The 16809-nt window shown below is 39.2% G+C and overlaps 1 protein-coding gene across 24 annotated transcripts in view; it reads right to left on the bottom strand.

Annotated features, from left to right (window-relative positions):
* The window catches only part of NEB (nebulin), a 215393-nt gene that overhangs the window by 124387 nt on the left and 74197 nt on the right, over nucleotides 1–16809 (bottom strand). For all 24 annotated transcript variants that reach the window (XM_042478209.1, XM_042478218.1, XM_042478235.1 and 21 more), the window contains 12 exons: nucleotides 16325–16636; nucleotides 15990–16196; nucleotides 15147–15251; nucleotides 14684–14791; nucleotides 13248–13559; nucleotides 11200–11403; nucleotides 8536–8640; nucleotides 8326–8433; nucleotides 5300–5611; nucleotides 3467–3670; nucleotides 2680–2784; nucleotides 2475–2582 (listed from right to left, as the gene is read on the bottom strand). In XM_042478209.1, coding sequence (XP_042334143.1) covers nucleotides 2475–2582; nucleotides 2680–2784; nucleotides 3467–3670; nucleotides 5300–5611; nucleotides 8326–8433; nucleotides 8536–8640; nucleotides 11200–11403; nucleotides 13248–13559; nucleotides 14684–14791; nucleotides 15147–15251; nucleotides 15990–16196; nucleotides 16325–16636 — 2190 coding nt within the window. The remainder of the gene's footprint in view (nucleotides 1–2474; nucleotides 2583–2679; nucleotides 2785–3466; nucleotides 3671–5299; nucleotides 5612–8325; nucleotides 8434–8535; nucleotides 8641–11199; nucleotides 11404–13247; nucleotides 13560–14683; nucleotides 14792–15146; nucleotides 15252–15989; nucleotides 16197–16324; nucleotides 16637–16809) is intronic.

Raw genomic sequence — 16809 nt, 5'->3', positions numbered from 1 at the left:
GGAAAACCATCCCCTATCTAATGCTACACTTTCTGTTCAGATTAGGTCTCTGTGCTTGTTTTCCACTACCTCTACAACTCCGCATCCTCGACAGCTACTCATTCTTAAACCTGCCCTCCTTTGGGTGAGATGACCCATGGTTTTTTCATTAAAAATATGTATATGCTTTATATTGTAATGTGCGCTGAGCTGTTCCATGTAGCACCATGGCAGTAGATCTGGGGTGCATGGTTTGGGTGCCAAAAATGGCCCCCAATTATATCAGTTGTTTTTAAAAAAGTTGGAAGGCCTTTCAGCACAAGTGGGGGGACTTTAGGGGACACAAAAGTGGGTCCAAGGACCACAGATGACCCACAGGCTGCAACTGGCCCACTCCTGCACTAGAAGGATGGATATCTTTTTTTACAAACTAAATAAATCAGGAAAGCTGTTAATGCCTTCACATTCAATAACTGTGAAGTCCCTGTCAAATGTTGCTGCTATTATGATCTGGCCTTTTGTTGGGTGGATTTCAGCAATTAGAAACTGATGAGCTTTTGCCAAAAGCCAGTTCATGCTGATTTCAGTACCTGTGTTTCAGTAACTATGATGACTGAAGTGATCCAGCTCTTGGAAGGATGATGAGAGTCAATAAAGACCAAACTAAAGCCCCCTGTAACTCAGGGCCTGAACAGACGGGCCAAAATAAAACTGCTTCAGGTCACTTTGGAGGTATGCTGTTTAAATGACACATGTATCTTAAGAGGCCAGAAGCTGCGCTAAAGCTGCACTCCAGTCCTTATGACTGGAGTGTGGTTTTGGCGTGGCTTCCGGCCTTTTAGGACACATGTATCATTTAAATAGCATACTTCCAAAGTGACCCGAAGCAGCTTTATTTTGGCCTGTCTGTTTAGGCCCATAGGCTCCAAAAATTGCTTTGATTGCCCAATATCATGGATTCAAATAAGTAATTTATTTCCCACTTTGCGTTTACATTTGCAGTTGATACATATTGGGAATTATCTGAAATAATCTATCATGCTTTAAAATTATTAAGATTATCAAGAATTTGGGACATCTATGAAAATTTAGTTTAGTGAATGCAAAATTTATGATGATAGAAAATACCAAAACCACTGATAAACAAAGCTAGACAGTTCACCTAAATTTACTAAATCAATCTCAGGCCCCATTCCCCCTACCACATTTCCCCTGGGTAGATCTGGGCAGATCTGGTAATCCCCACACTGAATCTGTCTGGAATGATGTTCACACTACCTTTGCCCCAATTGAACCTCCCCAGCGCAGTTTACCCCACTGATGTTCACACTTCACAAAGTAGCGATTTAAGATGGAGCCTCCTGGTTGTCAATAATACGATGCCAGTGGTGGCGTGTCATGCTGCCATTCGTCAACAGCATGAGTGCTTCCCTCCTTTTTTAAAAGTCTAGTTCAAAGGTGAAGTCGAAGGCTTTTGTGACCGGCATCCATAGTTTTTTGTGGGTTTTTCGTGCCATGTGGCCATGTTCTAGAAGAGTTTCTTCCTGACATTTCGCCAGCATCTGTGGCTAGCATCTTCAAAGAATGCTTGCCTCTTTGTGTTATATACCACCTTTCTACATGAAGAAGAAACTCTTCTAGAACATATCCACATGGCCCGAAAAACCCACAAAAAACTCTAATTGCAAGGTTTGCATATTCTGTCAAATTTGCCTCTGTTTTGTTCTGCCCCCATAGCAAGCAATATAAACCGTGGATTTCTCACCCCCATTTTCCCTCCTGTGCCTTGGATTTCTCAGCCCCATTTTCCCTCCTGTGCCCTGGATTTCTCAGCCCCATTTTCCCTCCTGTGCCTTGGACTTCTCAGCCCCATTTCCCCTCCTATGCCTTGGATTTTTGAGTCCCGTTCTGCCCCCATAGCAAGCAATATAAGACTTGGATTTCTAAGCCCCATTTTCCTTCCTGTGCCTTGGATTTCTGAGCCCCGTTCTGCCCCATAGCAAGCTTATGTAACACAAGCATACACATATTCTAAATGCACATGCATTTGCATAATCTGTCAAAAAAAATGTCGGTGTGAGAGGGGAGGCATGTTCCACCCACTGCCCACCCTCTAACCTTGATCCCTCCCCTGAATTTGACCCGATTATGATCAAGGACAAGTTCATACTGGCCAGACCCCAGGTTTTATGAAAAGAAACATCAGAAATTCCGGTTTTGAATAGCCCGCACTGAGGTGGAAACTGGGGTATATGGTAGTCTGAATGGCCCCCCAAATACCCTCAGATTAGCTATGATAAATTAGAGCTTTATATAGCACAATTTTTTGGTCATCATTCAATAATCCCAGCCCCCCCCCCCAAAAAAAATCATTTGTGCTGTATCACTTTTAAGAGAACCATAAAAAAATAAGGAGCTTTTTAGGGAAACAGTAGCAAGAAATTTAGAAGACAGTATTCATATTTCAGGACAGCCTCTGAAGTCCAACAACTTACCTCACTTGCAATGTCTCTAGAAGCTTTAGCAGCTTTGATTGGAATAGCATCTACTCGAAGATCATACCCTTTCTTCTTGGACTCTTCCAATGCAAGTTTATATAATTTCTTTAAGAAAGACAAATAGTACTTTAGTGTTCAAGAGGACACCTTTTACCTCTAACACATTTATTTTCTAATACAGATGTGAAAGAAATCCACTTACATCACTATAGTTGATTTTGTTCTGCTGTGACAGTAGAATTTCAGGAGTATCTGGCATGATATGGATGCTGGTTTTGTCCTTATTCCAAGCGTCAATATACATACGCTAAGAAGATCAGGAAATATATTATTTAATGAAAAGAATTCTAGAAGATAATATACTGAGATGGCTGAACAAGGATCAAATCTATAAAATATTCTAAATATATTCTTGGGGTGGTGATGAAGGAAAGTAATCATATTTAAGTGAACCTCTGCATCCAAATAGCTGGAATGAGGAATCTTCTGTTCATGTTTCCATCCACTCTATTCTATCCACCTTCCAAATTTAGAATGCCCCCTCTCAACTTTCTCCAATAGTTTGTTAACACTCTGTATCCACAGGGCATGTTCAGTCTTCATGGACCTGTTTCTCCTATTAGGCTATTTGTGGGACTGGTTCTACTTATGTTCAGACCCAGCTACATGTAATTATTTGAATTATCCATTACTTACTGTGAAGAGCTCTCTGTTTGGTTCCTGGGGACAACTGAGAAGAACTTCTCATTAGGAATAGTAAATTATCTTTCCAGATAATGTGAGGTCTCTTTCTACCCTTTATATAACTCCCTTCCTCCTCCCTGATAGTTACTCCAGGCCATTCCATTTCTACCCAGTTGTACCTTTTTCCCTTTCAAGCATTCCACATTCTCTCTTTCAAAGCTATCTGGAAGCACCCTAAGATACAGTATTCTTCCTCTCTCCCCTCAATTTCTCTCTTCCTTTAATGTGTAAGAAATTAAACTCACATGGTTCATAATTTCAGAGTTATGCTTTGCCAAAGCCATTGGCAGGGAATCAATAGGACTGGTGAATTTGAGAGTATCAGGGTGCTGTCTGTATAAATGGTCACTCAGGATCTGGGAAGCTTTCTTATTCTTCTCAGCTTCCAGGGAACCACTTGGAGACCATCCGATGCCCTTTAGCCATTCAAGATCTGATTTATAAACATTCTGTTTGTAAAAATAAATAAATAAAAATAGAGATAGGTAGGTAGGTAAGTAGGTAGGTAGGTAGGTAGATAGGTAGATAGCACAATAAATTCATCATTCATTTCCATTAATATTGAGTTTTTTTGCATTCACAAGTTATAAACCACAGCAACTAAGTATACTATTATTGTGTTGTCCATTAGCATTAGCATGAATTACATGAACAAGAACTGGCTCCAGCATTTTACTAGCTTTAGCAGATTGTTATGTAATACTGCACATAAAACCTACAAGGTGACATTGATTACTTGCAGGTGGAATTTTTTGGCATTGTGGAATCTTAGGTTGCATCTAGACTGATGGGAAAATCCATCTTACCTTCAGGTTACCCTGAGTTCAGGACACCGTTCACCCCTCTGAGCTCACCCCATCTGATAAATAGCACTATGTATGGCCATGGCTACTCCAAAGTTTTTCCTCAGCACCCTGCCAATGCATGTGAATGTACATATTTCTGAACTCCTCCCCCTGGTTTCAGAATGACATTGCTATGGAATGCAGTCCACACACACACACAGACACATCTGGTTTTTCGGTTCAAAACCAGGATAAATCCCCATTTTTTTTCTTCCCAGATTAAAGTCCTGAAGCAATGAAATCCCATATTCAGCCACAACTGTCCCTTACAACATTTGGACAGTTCATTGTCAAAACTAGGTGAGACCATTTTATTTGGCCCATGTAGAGGCAGCCTTAGTATGCTTTATAGAAATCCATTTTTCAGTTTAGAAAGATTATCCAGATATTTTATTTATGTGTTTATTTACTGGAATGGATCTAAGGAAACACAACCAGAGTTCCCAGCCCCATGCTCCACTAAAAATCCACTCCTGAGACTGGCAACTTCCAAGAACAGAGAGGGACGGGGTCCATGGAGTTGCTGAAAGAGGTAAAAATTGCTGGCATAGTGTGAGCAGTCAGCAGTGCTCATCACCTTTAGACCTAACCCATTGTATTTTCCTTTAAAATAAAAATGATTGCTTTACAATCAATTGATAAATTAACATTAAGGCAGAAATGAAAAACAACTTAAAATTATTCCAAAATAAAAGCCAACATTCATGGACAAAAAAGCCCAACTCAAACCATAATAGCCAAGAAAAAGCACAAAAGCACTCATTCTGCAGACCCCAACTCACATTCTCGATACAAAAGAACAAAAGCATGGCCTCCTCATCTAGCTTTAAACAAGGTTATGTGTATGGGGTGGGGGGAGGTTTTAACACAGGAACAGGTGTTGTGTGATAATGGAACTAAATCATTTAAGATTTTATAGGTGTAGGTCAGACAAATGTGGCACAGTCATGGTACCCTCCAAACAATAATAATCAGACCATACCAGCAATTTTTTCTGAGCCACCTTCGTGACACATTGATTCTGTCATAAACTGGAAAGTTTCTATCACTACTATCCTATTCCGGTTTATTAGAACTTCTGAATCATCAACAAGTTATTTATTAAGTAAACCTCATATAAATCTGCTTAATAAACTTCAGCTGTTGCATTTAGAAGCTGTCTGTCTCTGAATAAAAAAATAATAATTTATTTGTGCTATTTTGGGGTGATTTTTTTATACAAAGGATACTTACATTACTTTGAATATCATATGTTTTCCTGGCATGAACAACATCATTCTGATCTGGAAGACAAGTCCACTGGTGCAGATAATGGCGGTAATCAACATCACTGACCAACTTCTGACAATTCTTGGCCAATAAGACACCCAGCATATCCACAGGACTGGTGTACTTGGTCTTCCATTTCTCAAAGTCTTTCTTGTATTCCCTCTCACTCTGCAGCTTGGCAACATTCATAGAATGTACAAGTTTAGGGTCATCTTGTATGCTGCGCGCTCCCACATGATGGCCAAGCTGCTTGCGATATCCATCTTTGTATTTGTACTATAGAAAATAAAAGATAATTTCTCCTAAGTTTATATATAACATTTTTATGGGAAAAAGTTCACCAGAATTTACTTCTATCAGTAATGAGCATCCACAGAATTACTGTAATTCATTTCTGTGATAAAACCAAAAATTGGCTTAAATCATCAGAAGATATTTTCAAAGACTTATTTTTCTTTTTTTTCTTTTTTGTATTTTTATTTAGAAATATACACACATTTAAGACAAAACACATTCTCATAACATCTCACAAATATCACAATTACAAATTAACAAATAAAGCAAATATATATACATAAGATAATAGATATCGATATCCTTCTAGTTCAACTTCCTTAACAATCAGACATTCCCACAATTTGTAGTTTAGTTGTTTACTCCTAATACCTAATATAAATCATTTGTGATTCCATGGTACTATTTCTATTAAAAAGCAATTCTAGTATCTATAACATATTTTAAACAAGTGTGATAGCAAATATCTATAATATAATATAATTTTAACAGTAACTTAAGTTTGAGTTCAAATTTTTCCAAGACAACTCCATTCTGCTTCTAAATTTTCCTTTGACTTCCCTCTCAAGGATGCAGATAATATATCCATATTTCTAGCTTCATATAATTTAATCAGCCAGTCTTCAACTGAGGGGATGATCGTGGTTCTCCAAGTTTGGGCAAATAAGATTCTTGCACATGTGACCATATACAAAGCAATTCTCCTGTACTTTGATATTTTTATACTATGGGTCAAGTTTAATAAAAACAGCTTTGGGTCGAGGGAGGTGTCTATATCAAAATTACTTTGCATAATTCCATGAATTTTTTGCCAATATTCTTTAGCTCTCGCACATGTCCACCACACGTGAAAAAAAATTCCCTCGGGCTTTCCACACTTCCAGCATTTGATGTTACCTGTTTTATATATATAGTGAATTTTTTTTTGGGGGGGGGGTTAAGTATCACCTGTGCAACATCTTGATATGATTTTCTTTATAATTTTGACACAAAGTAAATTTATTTGTTTCTTTCCACGACTTTTCCCATTCTTCTATTGATATACTTTGGTTTAGGTCTTGTGCCCATCTTATCATGCTATGTGTCACAACTTCATTTTCTAGATCCCTTTCTTTAAGTAGTTTATAATATTTAGATATATGCTTACCTTTTTTGTCCACCAGAATTTTATCTATTTTGTTGTTATCCATTGTCAGCCCTGGGCTCTTATTATCTATCTATCAAAGACTTATTTTTCATGATATCAAAGGGATTGCATATATTACCATAATCATTTAAAAGCCTCGCCAGACAAGGAAAAAAGTCTCTAAAAGCCCCAGGTTTTGCTCGTGTACAAACCAACTTTATTTTGGAGATCTATATGACTTTTTCCTGTCCCAAGGTATTCCCAGAAAATTCCTGGTGTTACCAAGGGCTTTTCATTCTCACTCCCCCGGTTCAGTTTAAATTGGACCACTATTTCCTGAAATGAAGTGCATTTCTCCATGTCTACTTGTCCACCTTCAGGAAACACTGTGATAACTTACAGGACCCAGATTCAACAGCAATCAAGCAATTGGGAAATGAATGCTAGCAATATAGGAAAACGATCCTAATGTTGAACTGCTAAAGCAGTTTAACACTTTGACTATAACTCCTGAATAATAATTTAAAAGGGCTCAGTGGAATTTGGTGTTAATTTCTGCAACTTTGCTAGAGTCTAGTTGCGACACATGATCAGTGGGATGGGAAGAAAGAAAAACATGGGGGGGGGGGGGGTGAATGAGGGGAACCTAGAGTATTCCAAGAAAGAATTTGGATGCAAAAAAAAAGAATATGCAGATAAAATCAAAACAAAACAACTGGAAAGTCATGATGTTTCCAGGTTATTTTTTTTACTTTTGTTTTTGTTTTTCTTTGTTTGCCTTTCTGAATAAGGCCTAAGAGTCTGAAGGATCAAGGATAGAAAGATATAATTTTCAGTCATCAGTTGTTTAGAAAGAATTCAGGTTTTCTCCAGTGTTGGTTTACATATCTGAACTAAAAAAGTTTATTCGAAACATGAATGTCACATTGATTAATGTGAATAACAATCAGAAAAAGAGTTCTCATATATTTAAAAAAGATTTATAATCACTAAGTTCTGATTTTAACTAACAATTTTGATAATAATTTATGAATGTTCAGTATCAAATTTTATACTCATAGATTATTTTTGTATGGATACATGTTCAAACCATCACAATTTATTTCAGCAACTATATTGTGTTATATCACATAATAAGCACAGAATGCACTGTTGGGAAACATCATTAAAACAAATCAATTACTTTTTGCTTAAAATTGTTGTTGTTGTCATGTGCCTTCCAGTCATTTCTGACTAATAGTGCTTCTAAGGTGAACATATCACAGGGGTTTCTTAGTAACATTTGTTCAGAGGTGATTTCCCATTGCCTTCCTCTGAGGATGAGAAAGTGTAATTTGCCCATGGTCACCCAGTGGGTTTCTGTGGTGGAGCCTCAATTCCAATACCCAAACCCTACACCACCAATAGTAATTAGTAAATATGATAGGATTACAAAGAGAGAGAGAGAGTGTGTGTGTGTGAGTGTGTGTGTGTGAGAGAGAGAGGGAAAGAGAGACACAGACAGACAGACAGACAGACAGACAGACAGAGAATTTTCTTAAGGATGTTAAATGAAAGGCACATTACTTACTTCACTGGCAATATCTCTAGATGCTTTTGCTGCCTTGAGTGATATGGCATCAGGTGGAAGGTCATAGCCTTTCTTTTTCAGTTCTTCATATCCTAACTTGTACAGTTTCTAAAGGTGAGAATCAATGGAAAATTAGTAATGCTGCAAGTCTCACAAAAGCAGGCAGCTCACCAACAGAAATGTGCCTGTGCAAACCAGTGTCAGACTTACATCACTCGTGTTAATTAAGTTGGCTCTGGACAAAATTATTTCAGGTGTGTCAGGCATGATGTGAATTTGAGTCTTATCCTTATCCCAAGCTTCTCTATAAAGTCTCTGAAAAGAAGTGAAAGAGAGTGAATAGTAATTTGAGTCATTGAGAAAAATCACATGCAGTTTCAACATGCATATTCAGAGGTAGCGGTGTTGGCCTTGCAGCAAAATCAGTTTTCACAAAACAGTTGAAGACTTTTGATAACGTGGACCCGCACAAGCATACATCTTGACAGGTGGTGCAAAACCTGGCATAAGATAATGGGTGACACCTTCATCTAGGAGCTACCCAGAAGGCCATGGCCAATACTTTGTGCTGAGTTTCAGATCTCTTTTCTCACACATACATTGTATACTAAGTTGGTGAAAGCCCTTGCCCTTGTGGAATTGCCTCCAACCCTCAGAACTGCATGTTTAGAACTGACATTTTATTGTTCAACAACAGAATTTCTTAGTTGTTTATAGCTTCTCTAAGAAAAAAACTACAATGAATTCAGATAGACATTGTGTGAAAAGCTGCTGTGTACATATGTACATACATCATCACCACCATTTTGATGCTTGCACACTACTCATTACAGATACTTTCCCCTTTCCTTTCTAGATTCACTTTTTGCACTCTACAAATGATACGTAGGTCATATTCTTAGCCAACATATGCTATTGGTTTAATACTGAACAAATATTCAGGAGTTTATCATACAAGGCTAGAAAATGGAATTTTAATAGAATGAAAACATCTTTGGCTGGTATTTATCACATGACATCTGCTGCTGCCTTGCTTTCCATTCATTACTGTAGTACACCTTTTCATTAATAGGCAAAATTCCACCAATATGCTTCAATCTTGCTGCTGTTCCATACAATACCGTATATACTCGACTATAAGTTGAGAAATTTATGCCCCAAAATTGACCCTAAAATTTGGGGTAGACTTATATAAGGGTCAATACACCAGTAGTGCTTAGAAGGATCCTATAAAGCAAGCAAGCCTGATGCCCCAATCTCCATTAAACTCCAATTCCTTCCCCCTCCAGTCTGTTTTGCAAGCCTTTGCTTCCTATCGGAAAATCTCCCCATTTAAATCTACTTTCTTCTCTCTGTGCTCTGTTTTGCAAGACCTTGCTTCCTATGGAAAAACCTCTCCATTTAAATCCACTTGCTTCTCTCTCTGGTTCGTTTTGCAAGCCTTTGCTTCCTATGGAAAAACCTCTCCATTTAAAACCACTTGCTTCTGTCTCCAGTCCATTTTGCAAGACCTTGCTTCCTGTGGAAACAACTCTAAATTCAAATCCACTTGTTTCCTTTCTCAATCCAATGTTATAACCTCTCCTCCAGCACCTGGGAATCGGTTGGGAGAGGCCCAGAGAATGAGAAGGAGGGATGGAAGTGGTATTTCCCTCTTTCTATCCTTACTTATAGACCCCTAAGTTTTACCCTAGACTTATCCATGGGTCATATTAAAGTCCAGGATTTTGACCCTGAAACCTTCCCTCGACTTATACATGAGGTCGACTTGTACAGGAGTATATACGGTAATTCCCTTCCGCAGCCATTCTGTTTCTCAGGCAGTTACATGGCGTGTGTGGGAATGATTCTGCTTCTCTTCCCATCTCCCTCTCACAGTGTTCATAATGGTCAACACCTTCTGGAAACCATCTGCTGCGTGCACATTTGCACAGCATCCAGCATAAGGAGGTGGTTGGCAGCCACAAGCTCACGGAGCTGCTGTGTGCCCAGGAGTGGGTGGAGCAGCAATCACAGCAGCCAATACCCTCCCAAATCTGGCTACTTTGTGCACATTCACAGAGCAGCTGACTTCAGGAGGCGGTTGGCAGACGTGATTGCTCATTCCCACCCTTCCTCCCAGAAAGTGGCATTTGGCAGTGCCAAAAACAGATCACACAACCTTAGATTGCCAAAGTGCTATCATGGGGAAAAGTGTGATAAGAAATGCCTAATTGGCATGCTTCCATTCTTAAACAAGTGCTATTGTGGCACAACAGCAGAATAGTGCGATAAAGTCCCAGTACAACTCATCTTACATATTTAGCATATATCCAGAAATAGAGTTGCCCTTTTTACAACAAATTTGTCAGCAGATCTTACACCAAATCAAGTAAATTCAGTGGATTTCAGCCACAGGTAAACAAACAAAGTACTTATCTGAAGTACTTAATGCATTAATTATAAATACGTGGACCTAAGCACACAAGGCTAAACTCAATATGAAACCCAACTGAACATGATGCATTTCAGAGTTAACATGCATTGGATTGTTCTCTAAAGCAGTTTAACTACATTAGGGCTGAAAGATGGGGTATAAATACCATAAATAAATAAATAATATCTCAAGGGACACCACCCCCATTCCCTTGAGACACTGATCTTGACACTAACTTTCTCTCCTTGTGGGAAGTGCCTGCTTGTTTGGGGATTAATAATAATAATAATTTAAATGATATTTTTATGTATATATCCTGCCTCTTCCAAGGATCGAAGCAGGATTATATCATTAAAATATACAATACAATCCAAACAATCAATAAAATGCTAATACTGAATTATACATCCCTATTAGTACTTTAAAATATCCAATCATCAAATCATTATATCACTTACATCACTTCGGTGCTTGGAGTTCTCTTTTGCCAAAATCACCTCCAGTGAATCAGGAATACTTGTAAATTTAATGGTGTCTGGATGCTGGCGATATTTCTTTTCATTCAGAATCTCAGAAGCTTTCTTGTTCTTTTCTGACTCTAGAGAACCAAACGTGTTCCATCCAATGCCTTTCAGCCAGTCAAGGTCTGCTTTATATGCATTCTAGCAAGAATGAAAATGTTTTTATAATAATTTTATTTAAAAGGCCTCTGAAATGTATGCTATGTTTGGATAGTTACATACATATTCCTTCATTAAAGTCCACTGGTTTAGATAACTCTGATGCAGTGGTTCCAAACCTTTTCTATGTTCCACAACCCTAGGAAATGTTTGATTAATGTTTGCACTCCCTACAATAGTAATATCACATTTGAAGTTGAAGGAGTCTATTTCTAAGTTTTGAACCACAAATTGAACCACATACAATACTGAAGGTGAACACAGTGAACTTAAAAAAACCCAACTTTAAACTCATTGCATAAAATGAGATATAAATTGAGCAATTAGATTCTAATTTATTCAGGGGGAAAATGAGCAATGACTCATAAAGCCACTCTTTGTCACATCCCCTGATATTCCATCCCACACTCTTCCCCGAATGAGCACCCCAGACTGAGGAACCCTTCTTTAATTATTTGGTTGCTTATCATTGCAAGCATACATGGATTTACAAAGTTTTGGAATAAACGGTCTGAGGCTTACACTTGAGAGTAATAGTGTGATGGGATGTGTAGAATAGAAAATGTATTTTTAAAATATTTTTAAGGCACGTTTTTAAGGCCTAAAAGTACGTGCTCACGTACTAGGGTTAGAAAGGGGCGTCCCTTTCGGACGCCCCCAACCCTAGTACGTGCTCAGCACGTACAAAATGGTGGCGCCCGTTCTACACGGGGGCCGCCATGATGACATCGTGCCACGCGAGGGCGCCTAGAGCGCCCTTTCCATGGCGCGAGAAGGAGCGCTGAAACAGAGCTCCTTCTGAGGTTTGCATCCCTGGCGCAGTCTTTAGATGGCTGCACCAGGGACGCAAGAGAGAAAGGGGCTGAGCGGCCCCTTTCTCCTCCTCCCTGCTGCCATCAGGTGTCCTTGGGGCATGAAGCCCCAAGGACACCCCTTTCCAGGCCATGGGGAAGCGGCCTTTTGCCGCTTCCCCGCAGCCTGGAAAGCGGCGGATTGGGGCTTCGGAGGCTGCCGTTGTGGCAGCTGAGGCCCCAATACAGTGGGGAAAGGGCCATTTACAGGCCGCCCCAAACGGGCGGTCTGTAACGCGCCAAAATTTATAAACCTTAAAAGAGAAGGTTAGATTATAGTATTAGTGAAGAGAAAAAGTTAATAATTCACGTTAATTATGGACAAGAACAAAGAGACAAAAATAGGGTTATATTTCAGTGTGTGTTTCTGCCAGCAGAATAAGTGCAATACAGATGGACTGTCTCACTCTTGAACAGTCAGAGACTGTTACAGGATCTCAAAGGCTGAGATTCTGTAAGATCTCTGGCAGAGCAGAATCTCCTTTAGTGTTCTTCCAACAGGTTTGCACTTCAGTTTTCAAGTGCAAGCTCCATTGACAGATACATTGGATTATTCTTTCTTTTTTCCAGCTACAAAACTGCAGCAGATTATGCCCTGAGATCACCCACACACCTCAGCTAGCTGTGTAGGATGTACTCTGGCACTGTCAGCTAACATAGTCCATGGGGAGGGGAGGTTTCATTGCACAGGGTGGTGCTGGATACCTCCTTTTGCAATGACCTTAAAATACATATGATTGTGTGATAGGAAGTTGCACAGTTATATGTCACAGAAACAGGAAAAAAGAATAAAGAATAATAAGATGTCAAAACCAAGTTCATGAGAAGATCTCACTGAGAAGAACGAAGAAGAAATAATGTGAAGCACTATTAGGATACCTGATGCCCCAGAAGAGATTTATCATTCATTTTCATAACCAATATAGTTTTTCAAATAAAAAAAACACAGAAATAAGGTTAATAAGTATCACTTACATCACTTTGTATTTCATATACTTTCTTTGCATGGATAACATCATTTTGGTCTGGGAGACAGGTCCATTGGTGCAAATAATTACGGTAATCAATATCGCTGACCAGTTTCTGACAGTTCTTGGCCAACAAGACACCCAGCATGTCCACAGGACTGGTGTACTTGGTCTTCCATTTCTCAAAGTCTTTCTTATATTCTCTCTCACTCTGTATCTTGGCTACCTTCATAGAATGCACAAGTTTGGGATCATCTTGTAAGTTACGGAATCCAATGTGATGTCCCTGTTGCTTTCTGTAGCCTTCCTTGTACTTGTACTAAAACAAGAAAGAATATTTAGTGCAAAGTGGGGAACAACAAGATCAATGAGAGATCCATTTGTACAGAGATGTCATGCTTGATGGATGGCAGAAGTGTCAGGAAATAATATAGTTTCTTGGTTTAAAAGCAAAGTGGCAGCAGTTACATTTCTATGCACACTTGTTTGGGAGCAAGACCCCACTAAACTGAATAGGTCAGGAGCTACACACACATGTGACTGATCTAGAAGAAGGCCAATATCAGCACAGTGTATAAGGTTGTTCAGGGTTAAAAAATTAATAGTTTCATACTGAGAATGGTGTAATACATTTCTGACCATGTTAATGATTATGGGGAACATCACTACATTGCCAAGTTGTCATGGCTTGGTGCTGGAGGGGTCAGAACTAGTTCCTGCTCTCCTTGTTTTGATTCAGAGCATGAGGTGGTATACTAAGAACTTTTCTCCTTAGAACACAAAGGAAAACCAGATTGTAGGACACATAGTGGTCTAAAAGAGAACTTTGCCTGGTCCATCTGTGCTGGTATTGACATAATGACAGTAAACTGCTCAGTGTTTCAGAACTAAATATGTTTGAGTTTAGTCTTGAAGAGTGTAAAATAGAATTTCTATCCCAAATAGGGATGTGATATAGCAATTCAGTTGTGTGGGTAAAGGCACTCTGCATGCACAGAAGCCCTCTGTCATCCTGTTAGCTTACAAGTGTGTATGTAGAGTGGACATGTTCTAGCTAAGGGGTGAAGCAGACAGCCCCAAAAGAGTGGCTTCTGGCCATCCCTTTGAGTACCAGATTGGGTCCATGGCAACTATACACCGTGGCCCCGATCTGGCATTTTTCCAGCCCAAAAAGAAGTGGCAAAATGCAGCTCCTTTTTAGGATGGAAAAAGGCCCCCACTTTCGCCACATCAGCAGCTCTTCACAACACTTCCCGCTTTCTGGTTGGGTAAGTGGCATGATGCTGGCTTGGCGGTGAAGTCAGAACATGCGACATGCAAACATCATGCCCCCATGCCACCCTGAAGTCAGCTCTTTTTGCCAGTCTGTACTGGCAATAACTTATATTTACTGAGTCCTGGAGAGCTCGGTTAACTGCATGCTATAGTTGCAATTTTACTTACATCACTGGCAATGTCTCTTGATGCTTTCGCTGCTTTCACTGAAATTGCTTCAGCACTGAGGTCATAACCTTTCTTTAACATCTCTTCATATCCAAGTTTATACAGTTTCTGATATGAAACCCCAAAAGAAAACAGAGTGAATACAAAGCACATATTGTTCAACTGGAGTTAGATTTTTGGAGTTTCCCCTTCACCCACAACAGATTAAAAATTTTGCCATGTTCAGTAGATATCCCCACAAGGCAAAAAATAAAAAGCTTTTAGCTGAAATAGTATGCAAAGTTCTTAAAATACAGCCATTCTGCATATTTTAGATCCACCTGGTTATCACCTAAGAAACAATCACAACATTTGCTTCAAATTGTACATTAAGTGAAAACTGTTATCATTCTAGGATTGTGCAGAAATTTTATCAATATTCTCAGTAATACATCTTGTAGCAAATTCTAATATATTTCTTTACCTGGCTGTAATTAAACTTGTTTGCTTTGGCCTGCATAATATCTGGTGTATCTGGCATCACATGAATCTTTGTCTTGTCCTTCTCCCATGCCTCTATGTATGAATGCTAATGGGACAAAATAACACAAGATAAATAAATGTGCTTGGGCATTTATACTATATCACTGTTCCCATATAGATAATTGTATTGATTTAAGTATGCTTCATTTTTTAGTTAAAAGTGTATGCAGTGTCAGGCAGAGGGAGCACTTGTATATGCCAAGCACTACTGGGGATGCAATATGTCTCTGATTTCTGTATGCAGACACACATTGCCTTCTTTTCAAGTCTCCTTCTCATTGTGTGGCAAGCCCAACATTAGGCTTGCATTAATTGCCACCAGTGTTCCCAAGTAGAGCACTTTTTGTATTTTCTACAGGGGAAACTGACATTTATTTAGTTGGATTGGAGAAGATAAAGGAGAACATCTGGAGACATTACGAATCAAGCACACCTTAAGAATCAAGCATGTTTTTTCATGGACAGCTTCACGTCTTTCTTTGCAGAGCCCCACCCTGTGATCTTTGGTCACACAGAGTGTGATGGAAACTGCCTTTTAAATATGCAGACAATGTCAAATGAGTAACATAAATGCAAAGTATGCCAGCCAGTTTTGAAATCAGCTTATTTGCCAGTTACACTCCATCACATGTATATAGTATTACATGTATGATTTCTGGGGGGAGGGGGAGGAATTGTTTAAATACTTCTACACAAAGGAAGCAAGGTTTGGGATATTCATAAGTGGGTTGGGATATTCATAAGTGGGTGATTATTTTCATACTTAATGACTGTGTCTGATCACCTTATTCATAACACCAGCATTGTACTTTGCAAGTTCCAAATCCATTGAATCGGTCATTTTCCTAAAGGGGAAACTACTTGGGTGCTGGCGGTACTTTGTATCACTTGCAATTTCAGTGGCTTTCTTTGACTTTTCAACCTCAAGGGATCCTGCAGGACTCCAACCAAGTCCTTTGTACCATTCATTGTAATCTTGCTTGTATTCATGCTGCAAGTGGAAAAGAATAAAATACAGTTACAGTTGAACAGATAGTTACAATAACACAGAGCATCTGCTTAAGTAGATCTAGACAGCAGTCATGCATTGATCACTGCAAACAAAGCATGGTGTCTTACATCACTTTGAATCCGATTCATGTTTCTGGCCAGTTCTACATTGATTGCATCAGGCAGGAGGATGTATTTATGGATGAGTCTTTTGTAGTTGGTGTTGGTGATATTTGCCTGTGCTTCTTTAGCAGCCATGACACTGAAAGTGTCAGCAGGCGTGTTGTACCTGGTCTTGCTGGTTTCATAGGCTTTCCTGTACTCCCGATCCGACTGCATTTTAGCAACGTGCATGAAATGGACAAGTTTTGGGTCATCCTGGAGGCTGCGGAAGCCAACAAGTTTACCCTTGTCCTTTTCATAACCTAATTTGTATTTGTACTGCAAAGAAAAGAGAAACATAGATGGACAATGTAATTTCAGGAAAATTAGAAACAGAATGGAACTTTATTAGTCCAACTAAAATAAAAGTGCATACCTGTTTGGATGTACAGTGCGCCCGCATCATACGTGGGCGCACTTTACGCGGACTTGAGCTTATGCGCTCAAGCCAT

Source organism: Sceloporus undulatus, chromosome 1 (genome assembly GCF_019175285.1).
Source record: "Sceloporus undulatus isolate JIND9_A2432 ecotype Alabama chromosome 1, SceUnd_v1.1, whole genome shotgun sequence".
NCBI lineage: Eukaryota > Metazoa > Chordata > Lepidosauria > Squamata > Phrynosomatidae > Sceloporus > Sceloporus undulatus.
The sequence above is the reverse complement of the archived record's forward strand: the minus strand, read 5'-3'. Positions and strand labels throughout refer to the sequence as shown.